This window comes from Tursiops truncatus, chromosome 4, assembly GCF_011762595.2.
Source record: "Tursiops truncatus isolate mTurTru1 chromosome 4, mTurTru1.mat.Y, whole genome shotgun sequence".
NCBI lineage: Eukaryota > Metazoa > Chordata > Mammalia > Artiodactyla > Delphinidae > Tursiops > Tursiops truncatus.
The window spans coordinates 21,600,518-21,624,242 of NC_047037.1; the positions used below are offsets into that span (position 1 = coordinate 21,600,518).

A 23,725-nucleotide genomic window follows, 5' to 3' on the forward strand; every position below is an offset into this window, starting at 1 on the left:
TTGAAGTCTATTTTTTTTTCTTGGTTAGTCTGGCTTAAGGTTTCTCAATTTTGTTGATCTTTTAAAAGAACCTACTTTTGGTTTTGCTGATTTTTTTAAAAATTAATTAATTTATTTATTTTTGGCTGTGTTGGGTCTTCGTTTCTGTGCGAGGGCTTTCTCTAGTTGTGGCAAGCGGGGGCCACTCTTCATTGCAGTGCGCGGGCCTCTCACTATCACGGCCTCTCTTGTTGCGGAGCACAGGCTCCAGACGCACAGGCTCAGTAGTTGTGGCTCACGGGCCCAGTTGCTCCGAGGCGTGTGGGATCTTCCCAGACCAGGGCTTGAACCCGTGTCCCCTGAATTGGCAGGCAGATTCTCAACCACTGCGCCACCAGGGAAGCCCAGATTTGCTGATTTTTGTCTATTGTTTTTCCTGTTTCATTCACTCACTTCTACTTCAGTGTTTATTATTTCCTCCTGCTTGCTTTGGGTTTGATTTATTTCTAAGGTGGAAAGTTGGGTTACTGATTTGAGATATTTCTTTTTTAGTGTAGGTGTTTACAGCTGTCAATTTCCCTCTAAGCATTGTTTTAGCTGCATTCCATAAGCTTTGGTATATTGTGCTTTTGTTTCATTCATCTCAAAGTATTTTCTCATTTCTCTCATGATTTCTTTTTACCCCTTGGTTTATTTAAGAGTGTATTGATTTATTTCCTCATATTTGTGATTTCCAAAATTTCTTCTATTATTATTGATTTCTGGTTTTATTCCATTGTAATAGAATATACTCTGTATGATTTCAGGTATCTTAAATTTGTTGAGACTTGCTTTTTGGCCAACCAGTAGGTCTATCCTGGAGAAGGTTCTATGTGCATTTGAGAAGAATGTTCAGTCTGTTGTTGTTGGGTAGAGTGTTCTATACATGCCTGTTATGTATTGTTTCATTTATAGTGTTTTTCATGCTTCTATTTCCTTTTTGATCTTCTGCTTAGGTGTTCTGTCCCTTACTGTGAGTGGGGTATTGCAGCCTTCAGCTGTTGTTCGTTGGATTGCCTATTTCACTTTTTAGTGTGTCAGTTTTTGCTTCATGTATTTTGAAGCTCTGTTTTTAGGTGTATATAATTGTTATGTCTTCTTGATGGACTGACACTTCTGTTATTATAATAAAATGTCCTTTACCTCTAGTAACAGTTTTTGTCTTAAAGTATATTTTGTCTGACATGAGTATTGTTATTTCACTAGTTTTTATTAATGAAGTACTAATGCAAAGTTCAAGGATGAACCTTGAAAACTTGCCAAGTAAAAGAAACCAGATACAAAGGCTATGTCACATGATTTTATTTATATGAAATGTCCGGATTAGGCAAATCTATAGAGATAGCGGTTTCCAGGGACTGGGGGAAAAGATGAGGAATGACCGCTAATGGGTATGGGATTTTGGGGACGGATGATGAAACTGTTCTGGAGTTAGACAGCAGTCATTAAAAGGACCCCTTTGGGGGGCTTCCCTGGTGGCGCAGTGGTTGGGAGTCCGCCTGCCGATGCGGGGGACACGGGTTCGTGCCCCGGTCCGGGAGGATCCCGCATGCCGCGGAGCGGCTGGGCCCGTGGGCCATGGCCGCTGGGCCTGCACGTCCGAAGCCTGTGCTCCGCAACGGGAGAGGCCACAACAGTGAGAGGCCCGCGAGCCGCAAAAAGAAAAAAAAAACAAAAAGAAGAACCCCTTTGAAGTTAAGTAGACCTTACTATCTTTATGACCTTAAACAATAATAACAGTAAACATAGTAACAAAAAAATAACCATGCTAATTATATGCTAGGCCTTGCGCTAATCCTACTATAACCTAATGAAGTAGGTATATTATTATCTCCAAAGAAGGAAGCTAATGCCTAGAGGCTAACATGTTAACTTGATATTTCAACCTTACTTCTGTACCTCTGAAATGGGAATAATTGTCTCATAAGGTTTAAGAGGATTAAATGAGTTAATGTGTAAATCCCCTTAGTACATTTTGGTACATCCTACACACTCGTAAAATGGAACACCTTGTTATTTTTAAGTGGAGGTTGTGTGATCCATATCATCTCCATGTAAAAAGTCATGCTAATTTCCAATATATTGTAGTGTTTATAATGTATAACACTTTCATTTGTTTTTGAACACAGGGCCCCCTGGACCAGCTGTCCCTCCTCCTGCAGGCCACCCAGGAGGCTTGCCTGTGGGATACTACAGTCCACATCAGCCCACTACCTTCCCCTTGTACATGCAAACTGGTGGTAGCCATCCTATCCAGTACCAGCCTGGAAAATATCCTGCACCACAACATTCTGCTCCAATAGTGTGGATGCCAATGCCAACTGTTATGCCAAACTGTCCTCCAGGTCTGGAATATTTAGCCCAGGTACTCCACACAAATCCAAATTATTTTCTTACAAAGTATGACTGGGGATCCAACAAAAAGAGACTGGATAGAGTGGATAAAGGGATGGGTCAGTGATGACAGATGTTTGTGAGACTATAGGAGTGGTAGTGCTAATTTCAGAAATGTGAATGGGGAACAAAGAACATAGGGATTTTTTTGGTGGGATGATACGGTTTTTGTGAAGGTTGTATATTGAATTTTAAGACATTCAAGATGTCCTATGAAGGCAGTTTAAAAACTAGGAATTGGAATAGAAGAAAAATTATCAAAGATGTTAATTGGAGTGTCATTTGCTTAGAAGTAAAGGCTGAATGTCAAGAAAAGCAACATTACAAAGAACAGAACAGAACGGTAGACAGTGAGTAAATCACTCAGTGCCTCAGGCCATTGCTATTTCTCACCACCCATAGTTTTCATCAGCCAGTCCTGTCACCTCCCAAAGCATACAAGGTAAATAAAAATAGGGGACCTCCAAGGATACTGTTTCAGGTCAAGTTCCGGAGAACCCCTTTCCACAACACAGAGACTCTCTAATTTATATCTAGATGGACATTCTAGGACTGGGCCACCCATTTCAGAAACTGGGGCAACATGCCCACAGGTTTGTGTATCATCAAATGGTACTGTTTAAAAACCCATGTCAGAAATAAAAATGTTGCTTAATGAAAATAAGATAAACCTAGTATTGCAAATCCCCTAGAAACTACTAAATCATGTTTCACTTTTAGAAAAAGCAAGTGTTGGAATATTGACACATTATAAGCAAGGGACTTGCCAATTCAATACATGTCTCCCCACCGTAGTCAACCAAATGTTCCTTGGAGTTTGACATGTTTCTCTTTTCAGTTTTATATACTGACTGTTAATCCTGTGTACTGAAAACCATTGTTACAAAGTTCTAGTGTTGATCTTTGAAAGTAATACAGTTGTATCAGGAAAATTTGGATTTTACATAAACCAAAAACTTTATTAACCTGTTGTTTGGCAAAATATTGACAAAGCCAGTCATTCAGGTACAGTGCTAGAGTAACCCCTACATTATTTTGGAAGCTTATAAAATGTTTATAAGTTAACCAAGTTTAGAAAGTTTATTTTTTTACTTGATGATAAATGTAGAAAATTTCCTTAGAAATCCAATATCTAGAGTCACTTCTTTTTAAAAATGTATAGCTTTAATATTGTTCATTTAAATATTAAAAACCATTTTCTTAATTTCTTCTATTACTTTAGGTGAAGTTAAATGGGCATATTTTATGAAATCTATTTTCCCTTTCAGCAATGTTTTTAGTTAAAAAAAAAATTGAAAAAGAAACAAATAAAACAGGTTTAGAGCCAGACAAACCTGGGTTTTAATTCTAGCTCTACTCTCTCCTCACTCTGCTACCTTGAGTAACTTTTCTAACCTCTTGGTGCTTGAATTTCATCATCTATAAAATAGTGCTAGTCATACCTACTCTATTGGTTGTTAGGAGAATTTTTAATGAGATAAGGTTTGTAACGTGCCTAATATTTTTGGCACATGGGACCCACCCAGTGGATAATAGCTGTGTGGATGTTTTTAGTTGAAACACCTTGTGTGTAGGTGGAAGACACAGAGCCAGGCATCCAAGCATTTTTTCATCCTAGGCTTTTATTTTTTTATTTTTGGCTGTACCTTAGTTCCCCGACCAGGGATTGAACCCATGCCCCCTGCAGTGGAAGTGTGGAGTCTTAACCACTGGACCGCCAGGGAAGTCCCTATCATAGTCTTTTTGCCATCTCGTGTGCAAATTACATGAATCATTATCAGGACTATCCTGACACTTTAACATCCAGAGTAGCAGGTTTACATTATTTCTAGAATATTGGCTTGGCCAGTGACTCCACACTTTGTTAGGACTGCTTCTTAACAACCATAGTATCTTATTGGGTAAACTGCTTTCACAGTAACAGGCATTTCTTTAGAATATTTTGCTCAGCAGTAGAAGCTCTTACCAAGTAGTGAATATTTTTACTTTTTAGTTATAGATGTTTAAGAGTCCCTAGAGTTTTTCAAAGGGACTGTAAACCACCCTAGTGGCCACTTTTGATAATTTTGTAAGACATGTTTAGGCCCTCTCACCTGATTGTCTTTTCATAAAAGAAATTTTTTTTTTTTTTTTTTGTGGTACGTGTGCCTCTCACTGCTGTGGCCTCTCCCGTTGCGGAGCACAGGCTCCGGACACACAGGCTCAGCGGCCATGGCTCACGGGCCCAGCCGCTCCGCGGCATGTGGGATCTTCCTGGCCCGGGGCACGAACCCGTGTCCCCTGCATCGGCAGGCGGACTCTCAACCACTGCGCCACCAGGGAAGCCCGAAAAATTTTTTAATGAAAGAAAGATTGTATCCTCTCTATACCCTCCTGTAATGGATCACGCCACAGAATGTTTATGTCAGGTTACATTATTTTAAATTTTATTTATTACCACAGTAATGTAGTGTTCATTAATTAATGTATTCAACAAACATTTGGTAAAATATGGCATTTCAGGCAGTGTTCTGGGCTCAGGCATTAGGAATGATCTAATGATCTAAATTATCTACAATTAGATATGAGTAGTCTGTCCTTAAGGGGGTTTCTTTTCTGCTAGGATGTTCTCAAGTATAACAGATGATGGGCCAAAGTGTTTATCTTTACAGTGATTCCTAAGTAAAGTTAAGGTAGAAGTTGTTCTAATGGTATTACCAACCTCCCTTTTCAAGGGATTCCATCCTTGGAGAATGTTTCCTCTCCTTTGCCCTCATCCTATTCACACGCTTCCAGCTCTCTTGGATCTTCCCCTATTAGTCTGCACTTAGGGAAGACCCTGGCATCAGCAGCCCAAGTGAATGGAAGTCAGTGTGTTAACCTCTTTCAGAGGTACTGTGAAGTAATATGAGATCGGAGATTCCTGTGCAAGGTCCACCCTGCCTCATTCACTCTCCCTAAGCCACTGAGAAAATTGGCTTCTTGTGGCTGGTCCATGTTAAACTGTCCCAAACTTCCTGACAAGTCAAGTCTGTGGGTGACATATCAGAGAGACCAATGAGTAGGAACTGAACTAGGCAACATAGCTTCTTCTAGGTGCTGTTACTGAAGCAGGAAGATGATTTTCTGATATTTTAGAGAATTGTTTCAATATTTTACAGTGGACCTGGAGGAGAGTGTTCTATCTGGACAGCTCTGCTAATAACCATCTGATCAGGTGCAGATGGGCTGATTTTACTTGATAAAAATGTTTTTGATTCCATTCAGTTTCAGAGAGATATTTTTGTATCAATTGATACATTTAATTTCTGTCTCATCAGGTTTTTTTCTAATACTGGTTTGATTTGATTCTGTTATTTCTCTCTCTCCTAATTGCTTTGTTCTATCCCAACAGTTGGACAACATACATGTTCTTCAGCATTTTGAACCCCTGGAAAGTATGTATACTTTTGTAGTGTCCAGCAATATTTGAATCAGGTGAAAATTTGCATTATCCAATATCTAGTTCCTTATTTATATTGATCATTTTTTAGTGGTTCAAAGAGAAAAGACTATCCTCTATTACCCTATCTTCAAGAAAGTAATAAAGGGACTTAACTTTGTATAATTTTATCTGTTTACACATCATACATGAGCTCTTAGATTTCAAAAGGACTTAAACATTTTTACCTGATCGAACGCCCTATCCTTTACCCATCTCAACTCCTCCATATTCACTTTTCATGGACAAGGGAAAGAAGGAGCAAAAAGACTAGATGAGCTAGTCAAGGGCACCCTAGTCAGCTAATCAATGGCAGAGCTGGAAATAGAGTCTCAGTCTGCTGGGTTCTAAGTCCAATGCTGTGGAAGTAAGAAAAAATCACGGTAAGCACAATGCCTGTTCTCAGTTCCCCTCACTGTATCAGATCTACACCCTCATTTCATTCATTTTACCTCCACATAGAGCCTTTGACTTTTCTTATTTGGTTTTCTTATTTGCAATTAGTAATGACCCTAATCCTCTCAGCATATTTCATAAGCTGATTAATTCATGGTCTGGTGTATAATTTCCTTTAAATGTTTTTATAATTAAAGTTTTCTTAATTCAAGTACTCCAGGAGTATTGTTTCCAATCTTTGCTTCTATGTGGAAAAGTTTTAAAAATCATTTTACACTGAACTTCTCAGAAGAAATGTTTTAAAATTTCAAAATTACCTATATACTTATAGGGCATATGAATTACAATGACGTTCTAATAATTGCATGTTTTTCACCTGAAATTTTTTAAAAAGCTCTTTTGCTTTAGGCCCCTGTGAAATACTACAAAAGGACTTCTTGAGGCCCATTTTAACTGCTTCTAAAATAAGATGGCTCTCTCATTTTTAGTGATAACAGATTTTGAAACTAATAATACATATGATATTAAAAACAACCTGGGCCAGATGGTTTACTTTGTGACCGAAGACACAGATGATTATACCAGGAATGCTTATCGGACACTGAGGCCCTTTGTGCTCCGGGTCACTGACTGTATGGGCCGAGAAATCATGACAATGCAGAGACCTTTCAGATGCACCTGCTGCTGCTTCTGTTGCCCCTCCACCAGGCAAGAGGTAAGAGGACAGAAGTCTCATCCGTTGTTTCTTCCTGATCCAACTCTTCCCTGCACGGTTGTGCTCCTTCCAAAGCTACACAGGAGGGGCCTTTCATGGCACAGGCAGAATGGAAGAAGATAGTGGGGTGGGGGGAGGAAGGAAGCCAAATGCCAAATTGTCTCACCTATGGAAAAACCACAAAGACATTTTTCATGTGGGTTCATGTCTTCAGGGGCTAGTTGCGGGGGGCGGGTCAAGCACAAATGAGGGTTATTTAGTCACTGATCGCAATTCTATCAGTTGTGTCTACTGAATTAGAAATTAGTCTGTTACCTAGAACACACATTTGTCTAAATGTGCCTACATATCCCCAAATAAGGTCACACTAAATGTAGACATGCTTTTAAATAGGATCGGAAGAAACTTCAGATACTTTTACTCGACCCATCATAACCTACACCTTGTTACAGATAAAGGAAGGGTGGCTAAAAAAGAATAAGTGCCTGAGGATGGTGTTACACTTGGTAGATGCTAGAACTAGAAAGCAGTTGTGCCAAGTTACGGTTTAGTTGCTCTTCTATAATCTGTGCTGCCCTAGGAAAATTGTTTGCTACAGGGAAAAGAAAAGTTTTAGAGAGAGATCCAAGAGAATTTGAATTTCAAATATGCCACCTACTTAAAAGTGGACAATTTACTTAACCTGTTTTAGCCTCAGTGTTCTTAATATGTTAACTGGGCAGAAAAAAATACCTCCTAGGATTACTGGGATTTTAATTATATATTAAGTACCAGCATTTTCAATAGAATTTACTTATAGCCTCTGTGCCTTGATTTATTCACCTATAAAATGGAGATATTAATAGTACCTATCTCATAGGATGGTTATTTTGAGGATTATATAGTAAATAAATGTCAACTGTGTTAGTATAGTGCCTGGCAAATAGTTTAGTGCTCAGTGAATATTAGCAATTGTCCGATAGCTTACTCCTTTGTCATTATTGTCTTTGTATAATAACAGTCTTATATTTGAGATCAGTCTCCACTTCATCCTATACTTATACACACATACTGTTGTCTTCACAACCTACAATTTTCAGAATGCCTCTTTTCTCTTGTTTCCTATTACACTTGTCATGTCTGAGATGTCAGTCTAAGAAGCTAGCATGATACTTTTTCATGGATTGTGCCAGAAGACGTGAGACCCCTAGGTCAGGGGCAAAGAACTTTATTACAGCACAGTAAGCAGCGTGAGCTCCAGCACATGTGCGTAGGTCCCCTCATCCCCAAGTTCTACAAGGATGACTCAGCGGATCCCAGGTAGATGCTACATATGCAGCTAAGGGACATGGAGCTTGGAGAACTGACCATTTTATAACAAGGAGTAATTTTGTCCCAAAGGGAACATGACTTCATCTCTCAAGGCTGTTCACTGAAATACAGCCCTAAGAAATAGCCTGGGGATAATGGAAGACTCTTTCCCAGTGACAGTTTCCCTAGTTCTTGAATGAATTAGGAACATACCTAGGTTGTGTGTATCTGTGTATGTGTATACCTATACATGTAGCATCTTCGCCTCTGTCACTGCTTCATTTGCAGCTGGAGGTGCAGTGTCCTCCTGGCGTCACCATTGGCTTTGTTGCCGAACACTGGAACCTGTGCAGGGCAGTGTATAGCATCCAAAATGAGAAGAAAGAAGATATGATGGGAGTGCTTGGGCCATGCTCAACCTATGGCTGTGGTTCAGATTCTGTTTTTGAGGTAAACAAATATAAAAATAAATGTTTCTACTATTTTTTCTACATCTACTAACAGACCTCAGAATGATGTGCTTTTAGATGATTTTTGTGTGTGTGAATGAATAAAGTAATGTGAGAAAAGAGTTAACTAACCAGTTGACATTGAAAAATTTTCAAATTATCATTAGGGGATTGCTTAATGTTTTCCACAATGTGAGCTTCTTTTGCATGATTTCAGTGTTTGATAAAGATAAGAAGAAACCATTTAAAACATTAAACCTGAGAATAAATAGCCTAACCTAATCCATCTATTTTATTCTTGGCTGTATTTCACTAACCATTTTTACCAAAGATTTCCAGGAACAGAATATAGGTCCTGAGTAATGAAAAGGCCCCACATATCACAGAACCAATAGAGCACCCCTGAGGTTGTGCAAATTGCTTATTTGCAAGATAGAAGTCTGTCTGCATCCTCAAGAAACAAGACAACACTCATAAACCAGGATAAATCTTATAGTGGATTATAACATTTTCTGGAAGAAGGAAAATCCTTCTGTTCTGCCTTCATCTCAATGGCCACAAAATGATAGCTTATTACTCTTAACAGTTGTGACAACAGTTGTGACAAAGGAGATTCCTGGGCTTCTTAAAGAGTTCTTTCTAAATGCCTCACAATTCAACAAAATTGATAATCCAGAATTGCTCATTCAAATATTTTCTATGACACTTTCCTTAGTTCTCATTTTACATAACCATATCATCAACCATGACTTATTTATTAAAAGGCCATTATAGATAGATAGAAAATGTAAATAAGCCAGATTTCGAGGGCAGGGTGTGTGGGTCATTTTAATCACCAAAATGTAGTGTTTGGTTATTATCCTTGTGGCAGGTGCCTTCTAGAAGCTGAAGCCCTTTGGGATTCTGACATACTTTAAGAAGACAGGGCCCACAAAAGCCTGAGTGATCATATGGATTTTGTGAAGTGAAAAGAGCCATACCACCTTGCTTTTGCTAACATGTTTCCCTCGACTGGGAAAGACTCCCTCCCAATCCCCAATTCCCACCCTTTGCTATATGAAAAAGAATTTCAAAATCAGTTTAAATCATACCTCCTCTGACAGGCTTCCCTAATAACTCATTTGAGGGTGAAGAAAGAACACTGGCCTGAGAATTGTAAGATACTCCCCAGCTTGGTTGTCAACCAGTTGCAAGGCACTTAACCCTTCTTGGCCATAATTCCCTATTTGAAATTATATTATTACTATATTCATTTCCTGCACCATATTTATACTACCTCAGTGTAAACTGCTTATAAACAGGAGAATAGAGCATGTAGTTTAACACCTTTCAATCATAAAGTCACATTCTTGTCTTTCTAGGTCATATCCCTTGATGGTGTATCCAGTATCGGAAGTATTACTCGGAAGTGGAATGGTGTGTTATCTGCAATGAGCGATGCTGACCACTTTGAAATTCACTTCCCATTAGACCTGGATGTGACAATGAAAGCCATGATTTTTGGAGCTTGCTTCCTCATTGTAAGCATTTTGCTTCTGAGTTATCCTGAGAGAATTATTCTTTCTGATGAGAAGCAGTGTAGTGCAGTAGAAAGGCAATACGATTTGAAGCTGTCTCTGCCACTTACTAATTATATGTCTTGCAAAGTGTTTAACACTTGCAAGCCTCAGTTTCCTTATTTGTAAAATGGAAATTAAAATACATATATATATATATATATATTTCAGGGTTATGAGTATTAGCTATCATATGAGTAAAGGGGCTAGGAGAGTGCTTGAAAGATACTAGGCATCCAGTGGGTGTAATTGTCATCATTTCATGTTACTTACCATTCTCACTACTTAAAGATTCCTGTTCTTTGATTTCTTAGTGAAATAAAATAACTCTAAAGCTGATGTTCTCTCCCTTCATCTATTACCTCTTTGTCAATATACCTAAGATTTATTAGGTACAATTTCCTTGCTGTATTCCTGTCTGATTAGTGGCTAATATTCATAAATCATAGAAATAAAATTGATAACATTTACCTTAAAAACCTAATTAACATATTACAATTGGTATATTTAACATTTTTAATATTGATTATCAAGTTTTTCCTCCTTTCAGCAAGGAAAATTTAGTTAATTGGTACCCCAAATGGAAAACTTATTGACTACCCACAGTTTCAGATTTGCAATTGCTGTTCTTCATATTAGGTTCTCTTCATGAAAATTTCATTAGCTTGATTTATTCTTAACTGGAATGAGATCACCTGATAAATTATGAAGAATAACATTTTGTGCATTGCACCTAATTATCTATTTACATTCTTTATTTATGTAATTATTTATCTATCTAATTTGATATTTATCTATACATATAATTCTTTTTCCAATTTCAGGACTTCATGTATTTTGAAAGCTCTCCACCACAACGTTCATCCACTCATGATTGATGGATACCGCAAATCAGCAATTCTGATTAATGAAAAAAATTTAGAAAAGTTGGTTGGGCTTACAGTCAGCCCTCAATTATTCACAAATATATTTATCTGCTCTTGCAGATTATTGTTATTGGGTATTAGCTTTGACAGGTAGGCTGAGCGTGTAAGTGAAAGAACACATCTAAACGTGTTTCAATTGAGTATCTGTCTACCCGTCTACTTGGTAGACTAGGAGTTTACCTGAAAAAGTTATGACCCATTAACCAAGTAAACATATATATAGTGAACTTGAAAACGCTTTAAACATGAGATGAGGGGAAATGAATCCCAAAGCTTTCACATTAATTGATAGTAAAATGATGGGCTTTTTAGAGCAATCTTTGTTGAGATAGAGTAATATAGCTTCTAACTCTGACCCTCTCCTCTCCATCAACATGTCCAGTTACTGAAGGCAAATTTGATTCCAGGTGAAAAGAATGATGCTCTTCATTGTTAAAAACAAAATGGAAGGCAGAGAGAAATACTATGTTTTATTGCCCAAGGAAAATTTTACTTGTGCAAATGTATCAGAACCTTATTTTGCAAACTTCATAAAAATTTCAATGGAAATTTTTATTTTATTACAAAATAAAACATGTTTTTCATATCATAAGGTTATATTTTCTATGCCTTATTTACTAGCATACACAGTCAGGAGCTGCCTCTGTATGAAGATAGAGTCAGACTACCAGGGCCATTAACCAATCTAGATCTCTGAGCAATTTAGAGACATCAGTGCCCTTATGAGAAGCTTGTATTTAATACATTTAACCTCTCTTGGTTATAGATGTCTTACATGTAAAATAGGTTTGGTCGAATCTCTAGGATTGCCTATTGAACCCGTGTCTCATTTGATATGACACAGAGGAGATGATATTTTTTTTCTTACAAGAAGATCCCTGATTTGAACTGTGCTGTTCAAATTGCAAGAGTTGGAGTTTTGTTTTTAAACTTTGAAATGTGACATTCTGCATAGCACTTTGTAAAAGCAAAAATTATAAATGCAGACACTGCTTAATACTGTTTTGCTGTTTTTTATTTAAATGATAGATAAATCTGTATCTATGCAAAGAAAATGATAAAACACAGCAAACATGCTGCTTCTCTGGGATCTATAGCTTATCAGTAAAGATTATTTGGATCAACATAGTAAAAGTATAAGTTACACTTATTTGTATTAACTAGTTAAAATCACAGTGTATTAGTGAATACACTCTGATAAATCAACTTGCCTCTACTGCACTTTAGCTTCCTATCTGGACCTGAACTCTGTTCTTTCAACACAGCCAGTACATAGAATGGAATGTATTCTTCCACTGCTCTTTATTAAAAGAAGCAAGACTGAGTGTTCTTTGGTATGAGATGAAGGCCTTCACCCACAGTTCCTATTGAAGTGAAAGAAAGGTGCCTCATTTTAAAATTATATTCATCTTTTCATGGTAAATGTTGTTTTAACCAGTTTCTTGTAATGTTCATTTTTATATGCTACTACTAGCTTTCTAAAAAAATGTAAAAACTGCTTGTTTCTAAAATAATAATTACCTTATATTTAAGGCAATTGTAGTCTTAAATGGACAGATATATTATTTCTTATAATGATGTCTGACATTTGATAGAGCAAATCAGACAATAGTATTCAGAAAGTTTACTATATAAACTTTTCATTTTTACTTGCCTACATCCCTACATTCTAAGACCTGATGCATAATACTAAGAAAAAATTATTTCTAGCATGACATTTTAAATTTCTGTTTAAAGTTGTTGTGGTATTAACATGTCTCTTACAATTTCTTTCTTTAAAAATAATACTATGTTTCTTATATTTTTATACTACAGTTTATATTATAATTTTTATGTTTCTTAACGATATTTCATTGTGTAAAACTGATCAGATTGATTAACAAAACAAGCCATTCTCTGAAATGTGTGTGTTTTCATGTTTCATCATATTGTTTTTGGCTTCTAAATAAATATAATATAGTTTATAGTAAAATACTGTTTTATTTTTGACTTGTGATTGAGGCTTTGCAATAGACTGGATGTTTGTATTCCCCCCCCCCCCCCCCGCCAAATTTATGAATTACCTGTGTGACGGTATTTGGAGTGGAGCCTTTGGGAGGTGATAGGTCATGTAGGTGGAGCCCTCATGAATGGGATTAGTGCCCTTATAATCTGCCAGCCTTGATCTTGGAATTCCCATCCTCCAGAGTTAAATGTTTGTTGTTTAAGCCTCTCAGTCTGCAGTATTTTTGTTATAGCAGCCCAAACAAACTGACAGAAATTGGTACCGAGAAATGGGGATGCTGCATAACAAATATGTAAAAATGTGGCACTGGCTTTGGCACTGGGTGAGGAATAGAGGCTGGAAGTTTTAAGGTTCATACTGGTAAAAACCTATATTGACATGAACAGAATTTTAAAGATAATTCTGATGAGAGCTTAGGAAGAAAAGAGGCAAACTGTAGAGAAAACCTCAGTCTTCTTAGAGAATACCTAATTAAACATGAACAGGATATTGGTAGAAATATGGACAATAAAGACCAGGATGGAAATGAGGGACAAGTGATCCGTATCGTAAAGTGGCCAAGAACTCTGGCAGAATTGTGTCCATGTTTTAGTGTTTTGTGGAAGGTAGAACTTGCAAGTGGTGAAATGGGATACCTAGGTGAAACAATTTCTAAGCAAAGTGTTGAAGTGCAGCTTGGCTCCTCCTGACTGCTTACAGTAAAATTCAACCTGAGAGAATGGACGTAAAGATGGGATTGTTAAGCAACAAGGAAGCAGAATTTATTTATTTATTTAGAATTTTATTTTATTTATTCTTTTTTACAGCAGGTTCTTATTAGTCATCAATTTTATACATATTAGTGTATACATGTCAATCCCAATTTCCCAGTTCATCTCACCACCCCCCTGCCACTTTCCCCCCTTGGTTTCCATACGTTTGTTCTCTACATCTGTCTCTATTTCTGCCCTGCAAACTGGTTCATCTGTACCATTTTTCTAGGTTCCACATATATGCGTTAATATACGATATTTGTTTTCCTCTTTCTGACTTATTTCACTCTGCATCACAGTCTCTAGATGCATCCACGTCTCTACAAATGACCCAATTTCATTCCTTTTTATGGCTGAGTAATATTCCATTGTATATATGTACCACATCTTCTTTATCCATTCATCTGTCGATGGGCATTTAGGTTGCTCCCATGACCTGGCTATTGTAAATAGTGCTGCAATGAACATTGGGGTGCATGTGTCTTTTTGAATTATGGTTTTCTCTGGGTATATGCCCAGTAGTGGGATTGCTGAGTCATATGGTAATTCTATTTTTAGTTTTTTAAGGAACCTCCATACTGTTCTCCACAGTGGCTGTATCAATTTACATTCCCACCAACAGTGCAAGAGTGTTCCCTTTTCTCCACACCCTCTCCAGCATTTGTTGTTTGTAGGTTTTCTGATGATGCCCACTCTAACTGGTGTGAGGTGATACCTGATTGTAGTTTTGATTTGCATTTCTCTAATAATTAGTGATGTTGAGCAGCTTTTCATGTGCTTCTTGGACACCTGTATGTCTTCTCTGGCGAAATGTCTATTTAGTACTTCTGCCCATTTTTTGATTGGGTTGTTTGTTTTTTTAATATTGAACTGCATGAGCTGTTTATATATTTTGGAGATTAATCCTTTGCCTGTTGATTTGTTGGCAAATATTTTCTCCCATTCTGAGGGTTGTGTTTTTGTCTTGTTTGTAGTTTCCTTTGCTTTGCAAAAGGTTTTAAGTTTCATTAGGTCCCATTTGTTTATTTTTGTTTTTATTTCCATTACTCTAGGAGGTGGATCAAAACAGATCTTGCTGTGATTTATGTCAAAGCGTGTTCTTCCTATGTTTTCCTCTACGTGTTTTATAGTCTCCAGTCTTACATTAAGGTCTCTAGTCCTTTTTTTTTTTTTTTTTTTTGCGCTACGCGGGCCTCTCACTGCTGTGGCCTCTCCTGTTGCAGAGCACAGGCTCCGGACGCGCAGGCTCAGCGGCCATGGCTCATGGGCCCAGCCGCTCCGCGGCATGTGGGATCCTCCCAGACCGGGGCACGAACCCGCGTCCCCTGCATCGGCAGGCGGACTCCCAACCACTGCGCCACCAGGGAAGCCCTCTAGTCCATTTTGAGTTTATTTTTGTGTATGGTGTTAGGGAGCGCTCTAATTTCATTCTTTTACATGTAGCTGTCCAGTTCTCCCAGCACCACTTATTGAAGAGACTATCTTTTCTCCATTGTATATCCTTGCCTCCTTTGTCATAGATTAGTTGACCATAGGTGCGTGGGTTTATCTCTGGGCTTTCTATCCTTTTCCATTGATCTATATTTCTGTTTTTGTGCCAGTACCACATTGTCTTGATTACTGTAGCTTTGTAGTATAGTCTGAAGTCAGGGACTTTGATTCCTCCAGCTCCGTTTTTTTCCCTCAAGACTGGGAAGCAGAATATAAGATTAGGAAAATTCTCAGCCTATCCATATTGCAAAAAGGTAGAACACTAAGGGCGTGGCCAAGTGACTGATAAGGAGATTAGTATGGATCAGCCATCTGATCAGAAGCCAGGCACTATTCTCCAAGGCAATGAAGAACGACCCCCAAAGGGGATTCAGAGATCAACAGAGCTGCCACTCCCATCACAGGCCCTGAGTGCAAGGGCCTGGGGAGCAGAGTGGTTCAAAGAAGGGACCACCAGCACCTGTGAGACCTTTGTGCCAGCTGTATGGTGCCATTCACATGTAGAGCTCTGATATCTGTAGTCTGTGCCACACTCCTCCAACACCCCAGACGAAACTCTGGTAGACCCCCAGTGTAGCATGGGCCTCAGTGGTTGCCCTTCCAAAGGGCACAGGCAGCATACTTTGGTGATGACCATACGACCCTGTCTCCATTGGCTCAGGTCTGGTGGGGCATGGCTACCTTTACCTAAATTTCAGAGGATGGGGCCACCTGGGAGACTCATGGGCCAAGGACCCCAGACCCAGAGAGCCATGGAGCCCAGGCAGAGAGTCGCTACAGGCCTTCCTGCTGAGCCCTGGGATGATGTTGCCATCCCAGTGGGTCTAGAAGGCAGATCATTGAGTCAAAGAAGATTATTCTTGAGCCTTAAGGTTTAACGTTGTTTGTTCTGTTCGGTCTTGGCATACCTGGGAACTGTCCTCCTTTATTCTTTCCTGTTTTACCCTTTTGGAATGGAGATGTCTATGCTATGCCTGCCCCACCATTGTATTTTGGAAGCACGCAACTTGTTTGGTTTCATAGGTTCACAGCTGGAGAACAATTTGCCTCAGGATAAATCACACCTTGCGTCTCACCCATAGCTGACTTGGCCAATATTTAAATAAGACTTTGGACTTTGTAGGAATAACTAGCTTTCTGATATAACCAAGTTATTTATAAGTGCTTATTTGTAATTCACTTATTTAAGACACATTTAAATTTTAAGTATGATTTCAATGCCAGTATATCATGAAGAAAAGCTGCTAGAATTTGTAACTGTTGGTGAAGGGTACATTTCAAACATTTTTTTTTCTTAATGACAGATTTCCCAGAAATTTTATAAAAATCTGGTTACTAGACTGATGTACTAGCTGAATTTTCCAAACAACTAGATGTTAAATTAAGCTCAAGTCTGGAATAAGTAGTGATTCTGGGGAATGTCATCCTGCCTCTGATGGGACTGCTGGCTACTTTTCAGTCCTTTTTCCCCCCAGTAGTCGAAGTTTAATGTAATTTATACTGAAAGATGCAAGCTTGGGAAACCCATAGGTCTGGATTTAATCAACGAATACCAAATTCAGCTTTTTGGCTGGTGATAGCTGATATTTAAAATGGATCTATTCCCATAAGTCGGTCGACCATTGCAGAATGCATTTCCCATTTGCCTCTAGCTCCCTAAATTGTAAAACCCAGAAAAGAGAAAAACAGAATGACACATTCCAAGTGTAGTCAGAGTGAGGCAGCATAGTATGCTACATGATTATACGTAGTATGGTTATTAATAGCACACGGTAGGCATTCAGTCAGTAGACATTCACCTCTGCCTAACGAATAACAATAAAGTCAGTGGATATATTTTTGCAATATTTGTTATAGTAGCCTGTAAAAAGTTTTAACATCCTCTCCACTATTTCGCTCTATCAATCATTACTTTATTGAGCATCTTCTAAATTCAGACACTGAGCTATTTCTGAAGCAGAGGGAAGCACAAATGTGAAAAGTACATAATTACTACTCTCAGGGGCTCACAGGCTAGTGGATGAGACAGATTTTTAAACAAAATACACGTCTTTGAGGACCAGGGTGGACATATGCTCAATGGGTTGTTGGCATATTCAGTAGAGGCCATGTCACTAGCACAATCTAAAGGGTTGGGTGATATATTTCTGTCCCATTTAATCAGACAGTCAGGCTGGCTGGTTGTGTCATAAACTCAGGTAAACTTCCTGGCATAGCTGGAGATGAGTAGGATGCATTTTACAGTGTGTTGGCAAACTGAATACATGGTGAATGTAACTGAAATGGTCAGTTGAGTAAATCTTCATCAAACAAAGCGGGGATTGATGGTTTATTACAGTAAACATAGAGCTCTAGACAGTTGTACATTTAAGATGCTCAATGAACATTCGTTATCTTTAAAAAATTTATTGATGTAAAATTGGCATATAATGTTACACTGGTTTCAGTTGTACAACACAATAATTTGATAATTGTATACTATGAAATGATCACCACAGTAAATCTACAGGCATACCTTGGGATATTGCGGGCTCGGTTCCAGACCACCACAGTAAAGCAAATATTGCGATAAAGTGATTCACACAATTTGTTTTCTGTTTCCCAGTGCATGTAAAAGTTATGTGAATACTATACTGGTCTGTTAAGTGTAAAATAGCATTATGTCTTAAAAAAAAAAGTACAGATCTTAATTTTAAAATAGTTTACTGCTAAAAAATGCTGTCATTTGAGCCTTTAGCAAGTTGTAGTAACATCAAAGATCACTGATCACAGATCACCATACAAAGTATAATAATGTTGGAGAAGTGTGAAATATTGCAAGAATCACCAAAATGTGACACAGAGACATGAAGCGAGCAAATGCTTTTGGAAAAAATGGCACTGATGGACTTGCTCTACACAAGGTTGCCATAAACCTTCAATGTGTAAAAAACGTAGTATCTGCAAGCACAATAAAGTGAAGTGAAATAAAATGAGGTATGCCTCTAGTTCCCATCTGTCACCATACAAAATTAACTTTTTGGCACCTTTCAAGTATGTTCTGCAATGTTACTGACTATGGTCACGATGCTGCACATTCCATCCCCATGACTTATTTATTCTATAAGTGGAAGTGTGTACATCTTGACTCCCTTTCACCCATTTGGCTCACTCCTCAACCCCCTTCCCCTCTGGCATACACCATTCTGTTCTCTGTACCTATGATTTTTGTCTTGTTTTTTAGATTCCACATATAAAGGAAATCATTCAGTATTTATCTGTTTCCTGTAGCATAACTTCCAAAGGTCCATCCATATTTTCACAAATGGCAAGATTTCTTTCTATTTATGGCTGAGTAGTATTCCATTGTGTGTGTGTGGATAGATAGATAGATAGATAGAGATACATGTATATACAGATATACCACAATTTCTTTATCCATTCATCTTTTAGTAGACACTTAGGTTGTTTCCATATCTTGGCTATTGTAAATAATGCTGTAGTGAACATGAGGGTACATGTATCTGTTTGAATTCGTGTTTTTGTTTTCATCGGGTAAATACCCAGAAGTAGAATTGCTGGATTGTATGGCAGTTCTATTTTTACTTTTCTGAGGAACTTCCATAACATTTTCCATAGTGGCTGCACCAATTTACATTCCCGCCAATAGTGTGCAAAGGATCTCTTTCCTCCACATCCTTGCCAACACTTGTTATTTCTTGTCTTTTTGTGTGTGTGTGTGTGGTATGCGGGCCTCTCACTGTTGTGGCCTCTCCCGTTGTGGAGCACAGGCTCCGGACGCACAGGCTCAGCAGCCATGGCTCACGGGCCCAGCCGCTCCGCGGCATGTGGGATCTTCCCGTACCAGGGCACGAACCCGTGTCCCCTGCATCAGCAGGCGGACTCTCAACCACTGTGTCACCAGGGAAGCCCTATTTCTTGTCTTTTTGATGATGGCCATTCTGACAGGTGTGAGGTGATATCTCATTGTGGTTTTGATTCACATTTTCCTGGTGATTAGTGATGTTGAACATCTTTTCATGTGCCTGTTGCCCGTCTGCATGTCTTCTTTGGGAAATTATTCATATTCTCTGCCCATTTTTAAATTATATCGTTGGTCTTTTGCTATTGAGTTTTATGAGTTCTTTGTATATTTCGGGTATTAACTCCTCATTGGATATATGATTTGCAAATATTTTCTCTCATGCAGTAGGTTGTCTTTTCATTTTGTTGATGGTTTCCTTTGCTGTGCAGAAGCTTTTTAGTTCGATGTAGTACCACTTACTTATTTTTGTTTTGTTGCCTTTACTTTTGGAGTCAGATCACACTGCCAGAGAGGCAGTGGGAAAATGCCTTGACTGTGCCTGCCAGACAGCTTCAGTGATGCAGCAGGAGAGTGCCTTTGTGTGCATGACTGCAGGCTTTAGCAAGGGAGTGGGAGAATGATGCCACAGCTCATGCTCACTGGTCCGAGCCAGGGAGCTTGGGGGTGCTGCAACCTTTGACCCCTGCCAGCCTCAGCAAGGCAGTGTGAGGGTGTCACATCCACATATGCCCTCCTGTGCTGTCAGGGTAGAGAGAGAGTGCAAAAATGACGTCAACCATTGCCTTTTTCTCTAGAGAGAGTCCCAACTGCCATCCTGCCCCTCCAGCAGCACTAAATATGTTTAATGTTTCTAATGCTGTTAAGCAAAAAGTGATTCATTTAAAATGGTGCCAGCTCTAATGGAAAAAAATCTAAACCACACACACATTTATATAAATATATGTAACTGAATCACTTTACTGTACACCTGAAACTAACACATTGTAAATAAACTATATTTCAATGAAAAAAATTTTAACTAGGTATAATAAAAATATTATAGTTAAAAATAAATGGTGCCAGCTCTTCTGTAAATCAGACTCAGATAAATTTATTTGGGGAAGTTACAGGAACATTCTTTTCCTTGAACAGTTTTAAAAAAAAATGTTTGCTCAAATTGTCTTAGCTAACAGTCATTAAATATAATTTATTTTTTAATTCTTCTCATTATAACACATAAAAACAGTTAGAAATTAGACAGTTTTAAAAACTCTTGATTTTGCAATAGGTACATAGAGGGTGCCAGAGAGACACAATTAGAATGACAAAATATTTGTCTAGTTTTACAGCACGCCCTACACCTTGTCAGTCTACTATAGGGGGCAGCACCAGCTCATGGATTTCTTTAGTACGCTCTGCTCATTTTTTTCAGTCAGGAATATATTGGTACTAATCTGTAACTTTTAATGAGTAGAATCAAAGGACTTTAGACTTAGAAGGGCATTAAGGTCTATCTGCTCTACATTCTAATACATAAATGAAGAAATTGAGAGAGGCCCTGGTCATGTGTCCAAAGTTATAGCAGGAATTAGTAGCAGAACCAGAAGTAAAAATGGATGTCCATTCTTTTTTTTTGCTGCGCCATGAGGCTTGCTGGATTTAGTTCCCCAACCAGGGATTGAACCCGTGCCGCCACCGTGAAAGCACTGAGTCCTAACCACTGGACCGCCAGGGAATTCCCAGATTTCCATTCTTTATTCCAATTTCCTTCCACCAGACCAAGAATTTAGCAGCGATTTAAAACATTTTAATGCAACATCTTTCATAACACCAGAATGTTAACCAATAAAAAAAGTAAAACCCAATTTAAAATTTTTCTAATCTTCTAACTCATTTTTAAGCACATGCTTATAGAGTCTACAGTACTTCAGTACACCATACTAATTTCACAGAGGTCTTCTAACTACAAAGGAGAAACTAAATTACAATGTTACAAAAACAACAACAAAAACATTTAAAATGTTTATGTCATGGGTAACATAGAGGGTTACTTTATTTATTTATCCATTTATCCACTGATACAATTGATACCTTTTATAGTCACCACTCACATCTGAGTTCAATTTCCTGATTAAAATATGTATTTAGATTTTTTGGTAAAAGTCTCTTCATTGTTTGATAGATTTTCCTGCTTTGAAGAAATATAATTGCTGGTTCAAAATGGAGTATCAGTTGTGCAAAGACAATCATAGCACTACCCTTAGTAGGGAAATGGAAATACAGACAAATGGACAGTTGAACACAACTCTTGCCTACATGTGTCCTGGTCTGCCTGCTGGCCCATCAGATGACATGGCTGAGGATGTGGGAATATTTTATTCAGGGATCTGGTAGAGGGGGTGAGAGTCAGCAACGAGGATTATTCCTGATAATGCTCAGTGTCTATTTTATCCCCTTAAGTTGCTTTGCTATCATTTATTTCTACTAGATAGGCCATTTCTATTTTTCTCTCTGTTTTCTGTGTTTTTATATCTCTCCCCATTCTATAGGGCTTTGTGTATTTCTGTTTACAACATGTTCATGGCACATGTTTGAGATAAGGCCACAGGACTTGCCTGGATGTGGAAATCGGGAAGAGTTTATGCCATTTCCCTCACTGATAGCTCTGTAACTTTTTTTTTTTTTAATTAATTTATTTATTTTTGGCTGTGTTGTGTCTTCGTTTCTGTGCGAGGGCTTTCTCCAGTTGCGGCGAGCGGAGGCCACTCTTCATCACGGTGCGCGGGCCTCTCACTGTCGCGGCCTCTCTTGTCGCGGAGCACAGGCTCCAGAAGCGCAGGCTCAGTAGTTGTAGCCCCCGGGCCTAGCTGCTCCGCGGCATGTGAGATCTTCCCAGACCAGGGCTCGAACCCGTGTCCCCTGCATTGGCAGGCAGATTGTCAACTACTGTGCCACCAGGGAAGCCGAGCTCTATAACTTTTAAAGGGAAACTGTATCTATATTGCTGGTGTTTTGAAAGATTTATCTTGTGAGTGAAATTAATTGCGAGGTAGACAAGGGAGGGAAGCACAAATTATTTTTATCCTCGTAAGGCTGTTTTAAGGATATTGGGGGTTCTCTGGCAACAGTAGGTTTACAGAGTGGTATAGAATCAGTTACCTTCCCTGTCTCAGGCAGAGCTGGAAGACAGGAGGGGTCCCTGGTGGAAACTTACACCTATAAAACTTACCCCATAGAAGAGCTCAAGTCTCCTCTCACCTTCTTCCCTTATATTTTAGCTTCTGATTTCATTGATTCACAGTGAAGCCTTGAATACACATAATATTTCCTTGACATGGTGACACAGCAAAATTCTGGTCCATTAAATGTGAAGTCTGGCAACTTCTTTAAAAGACAAATGACATATCTTTTGTCTCTCATTGATTCCTCCTTCCTGAAGGCTAGCAAAACAGATCAAGCTTTTGATAGTGGATACCTCTGGGAAGTAGAATTGGGGAAGTTCATCTTTATTTTAGATGCTATTTTATTTCTTGGATTTATTATAATAAATTTTTATTATAATTTTTTCATAATTTAGAAAATTAAAAATAAACTTTAAAAAGTTTTCTATAGCTGGCTGTCTCTAGGATGTCATATTTTAGGCTATAATTTAGGGCTTCCTAATGCTGCAGGAACACTGAAAATTGACTTTTCCTTAATTGCAGTGTAGGGGGCCTGCCCACCCCCCTCCCCAGATACTGATTTAATTGCTCTGGGGTAGGATCCAGGCACAAGTGCTTTCAAAAATTCCTTTAGACTTCTGTTTTGTATAGTACAGGATGAGAATCACTGGACGTCAGTCACCAGCTTCTTGCTATTCCAGTGTCACCTGGGATGCTTTGAAAAATTCCGTCCCCTGGCTGAGTCTGAGAGCTACAGCACCAGAACCTGAAAGCCTCCAGGAAACTTCCTTCCAATTTGTATATAAGCCCATAAAGTAAACCTTCTTATTTGTATCCATGTTTTAGCCAAACTAATAGGGTTGCTAGATAAAATACAGGATGCTCAGTTAAATTTGAATTGCAAATATCAATTTTTAGTAAAAGATTATCCCATGCAATATTTGAGACTTGCACACACACGAATTATTCAGTGCTTACGTGAAACTCACATTGAACTGGGCTTTCTGTATTTTTACTTGTGAAATCTGGCACTCCTACCAACAAAACAAATGCTACTCCAAAAATCACAGAGGAGCAATGTAGACTTTCTCTGTATGTAAAGGATATTTAAGGAGGTTGAACCCTTGAGGAGAAAGCAAAGAGAGATCACGTTGCTAATGCCCAGTAAAACAGCCAAAAAGTCTTTTTTATTCATCCCTCTTACCCAGTAGTCCTATGTTTTATAACAACTGGCTCAGTTTCTTTGCTGGATTCCACCCAACTTAATACATGAGCGAGTTACCCCAAAACTCTGCTCCTGTCGCTCCCACACCACCCTCCATCTTTCC

General features: G+C 38.5%; 1 protein-coding gene across 3 annotated transcripts in view; it reads left to right on the plus strand.

Annotated features, from left to right (window-relative positions):
* PLSCR4 (phospholipid scramblase 4) overlaps positions 1 to 13,167 on the plus strand; it is a 30,952-nt gene extending 17,785 nt beyond the window's left edge. For all 3 annotated transcript variants that reach the window (XM_019934316.3, XM_073803718.1, XM_019934317.3), the window contains 6 exons: positions 2,148 to 2,383; positions 5,786 to 5,828; positions 6,757 to 6,983; positions 8,562 to 8,723; positions 10,084 to 10,242; positions 11,103 to 13,167. In XM_019934316.3, the coding sequence (XP_019789875.1) occupies positions 2,148 to 2,383; positions 5,786 to 5,828; positions 6,757 to 6,983; positions 8,562 to 8,723; positions 10,084 to 10,242; positions 11,103 to 11,156 (881 nt within the window). In that variant the 3' untranslated portion in view covers positions 11,157 to 13,167. The remainder of the gene's footprint in view (positions 1 to 2,147; positions 2,384 to 5,785; positions 5,829 to 6,756; positions 6,984 to 8,561; positions 8,724 to 10,083; positions 10,243 to 11,102) is intronic.
* The last annotated feature ends 10,558 nt before the right edge of the window (positions 13,168 to 23,725 follow it).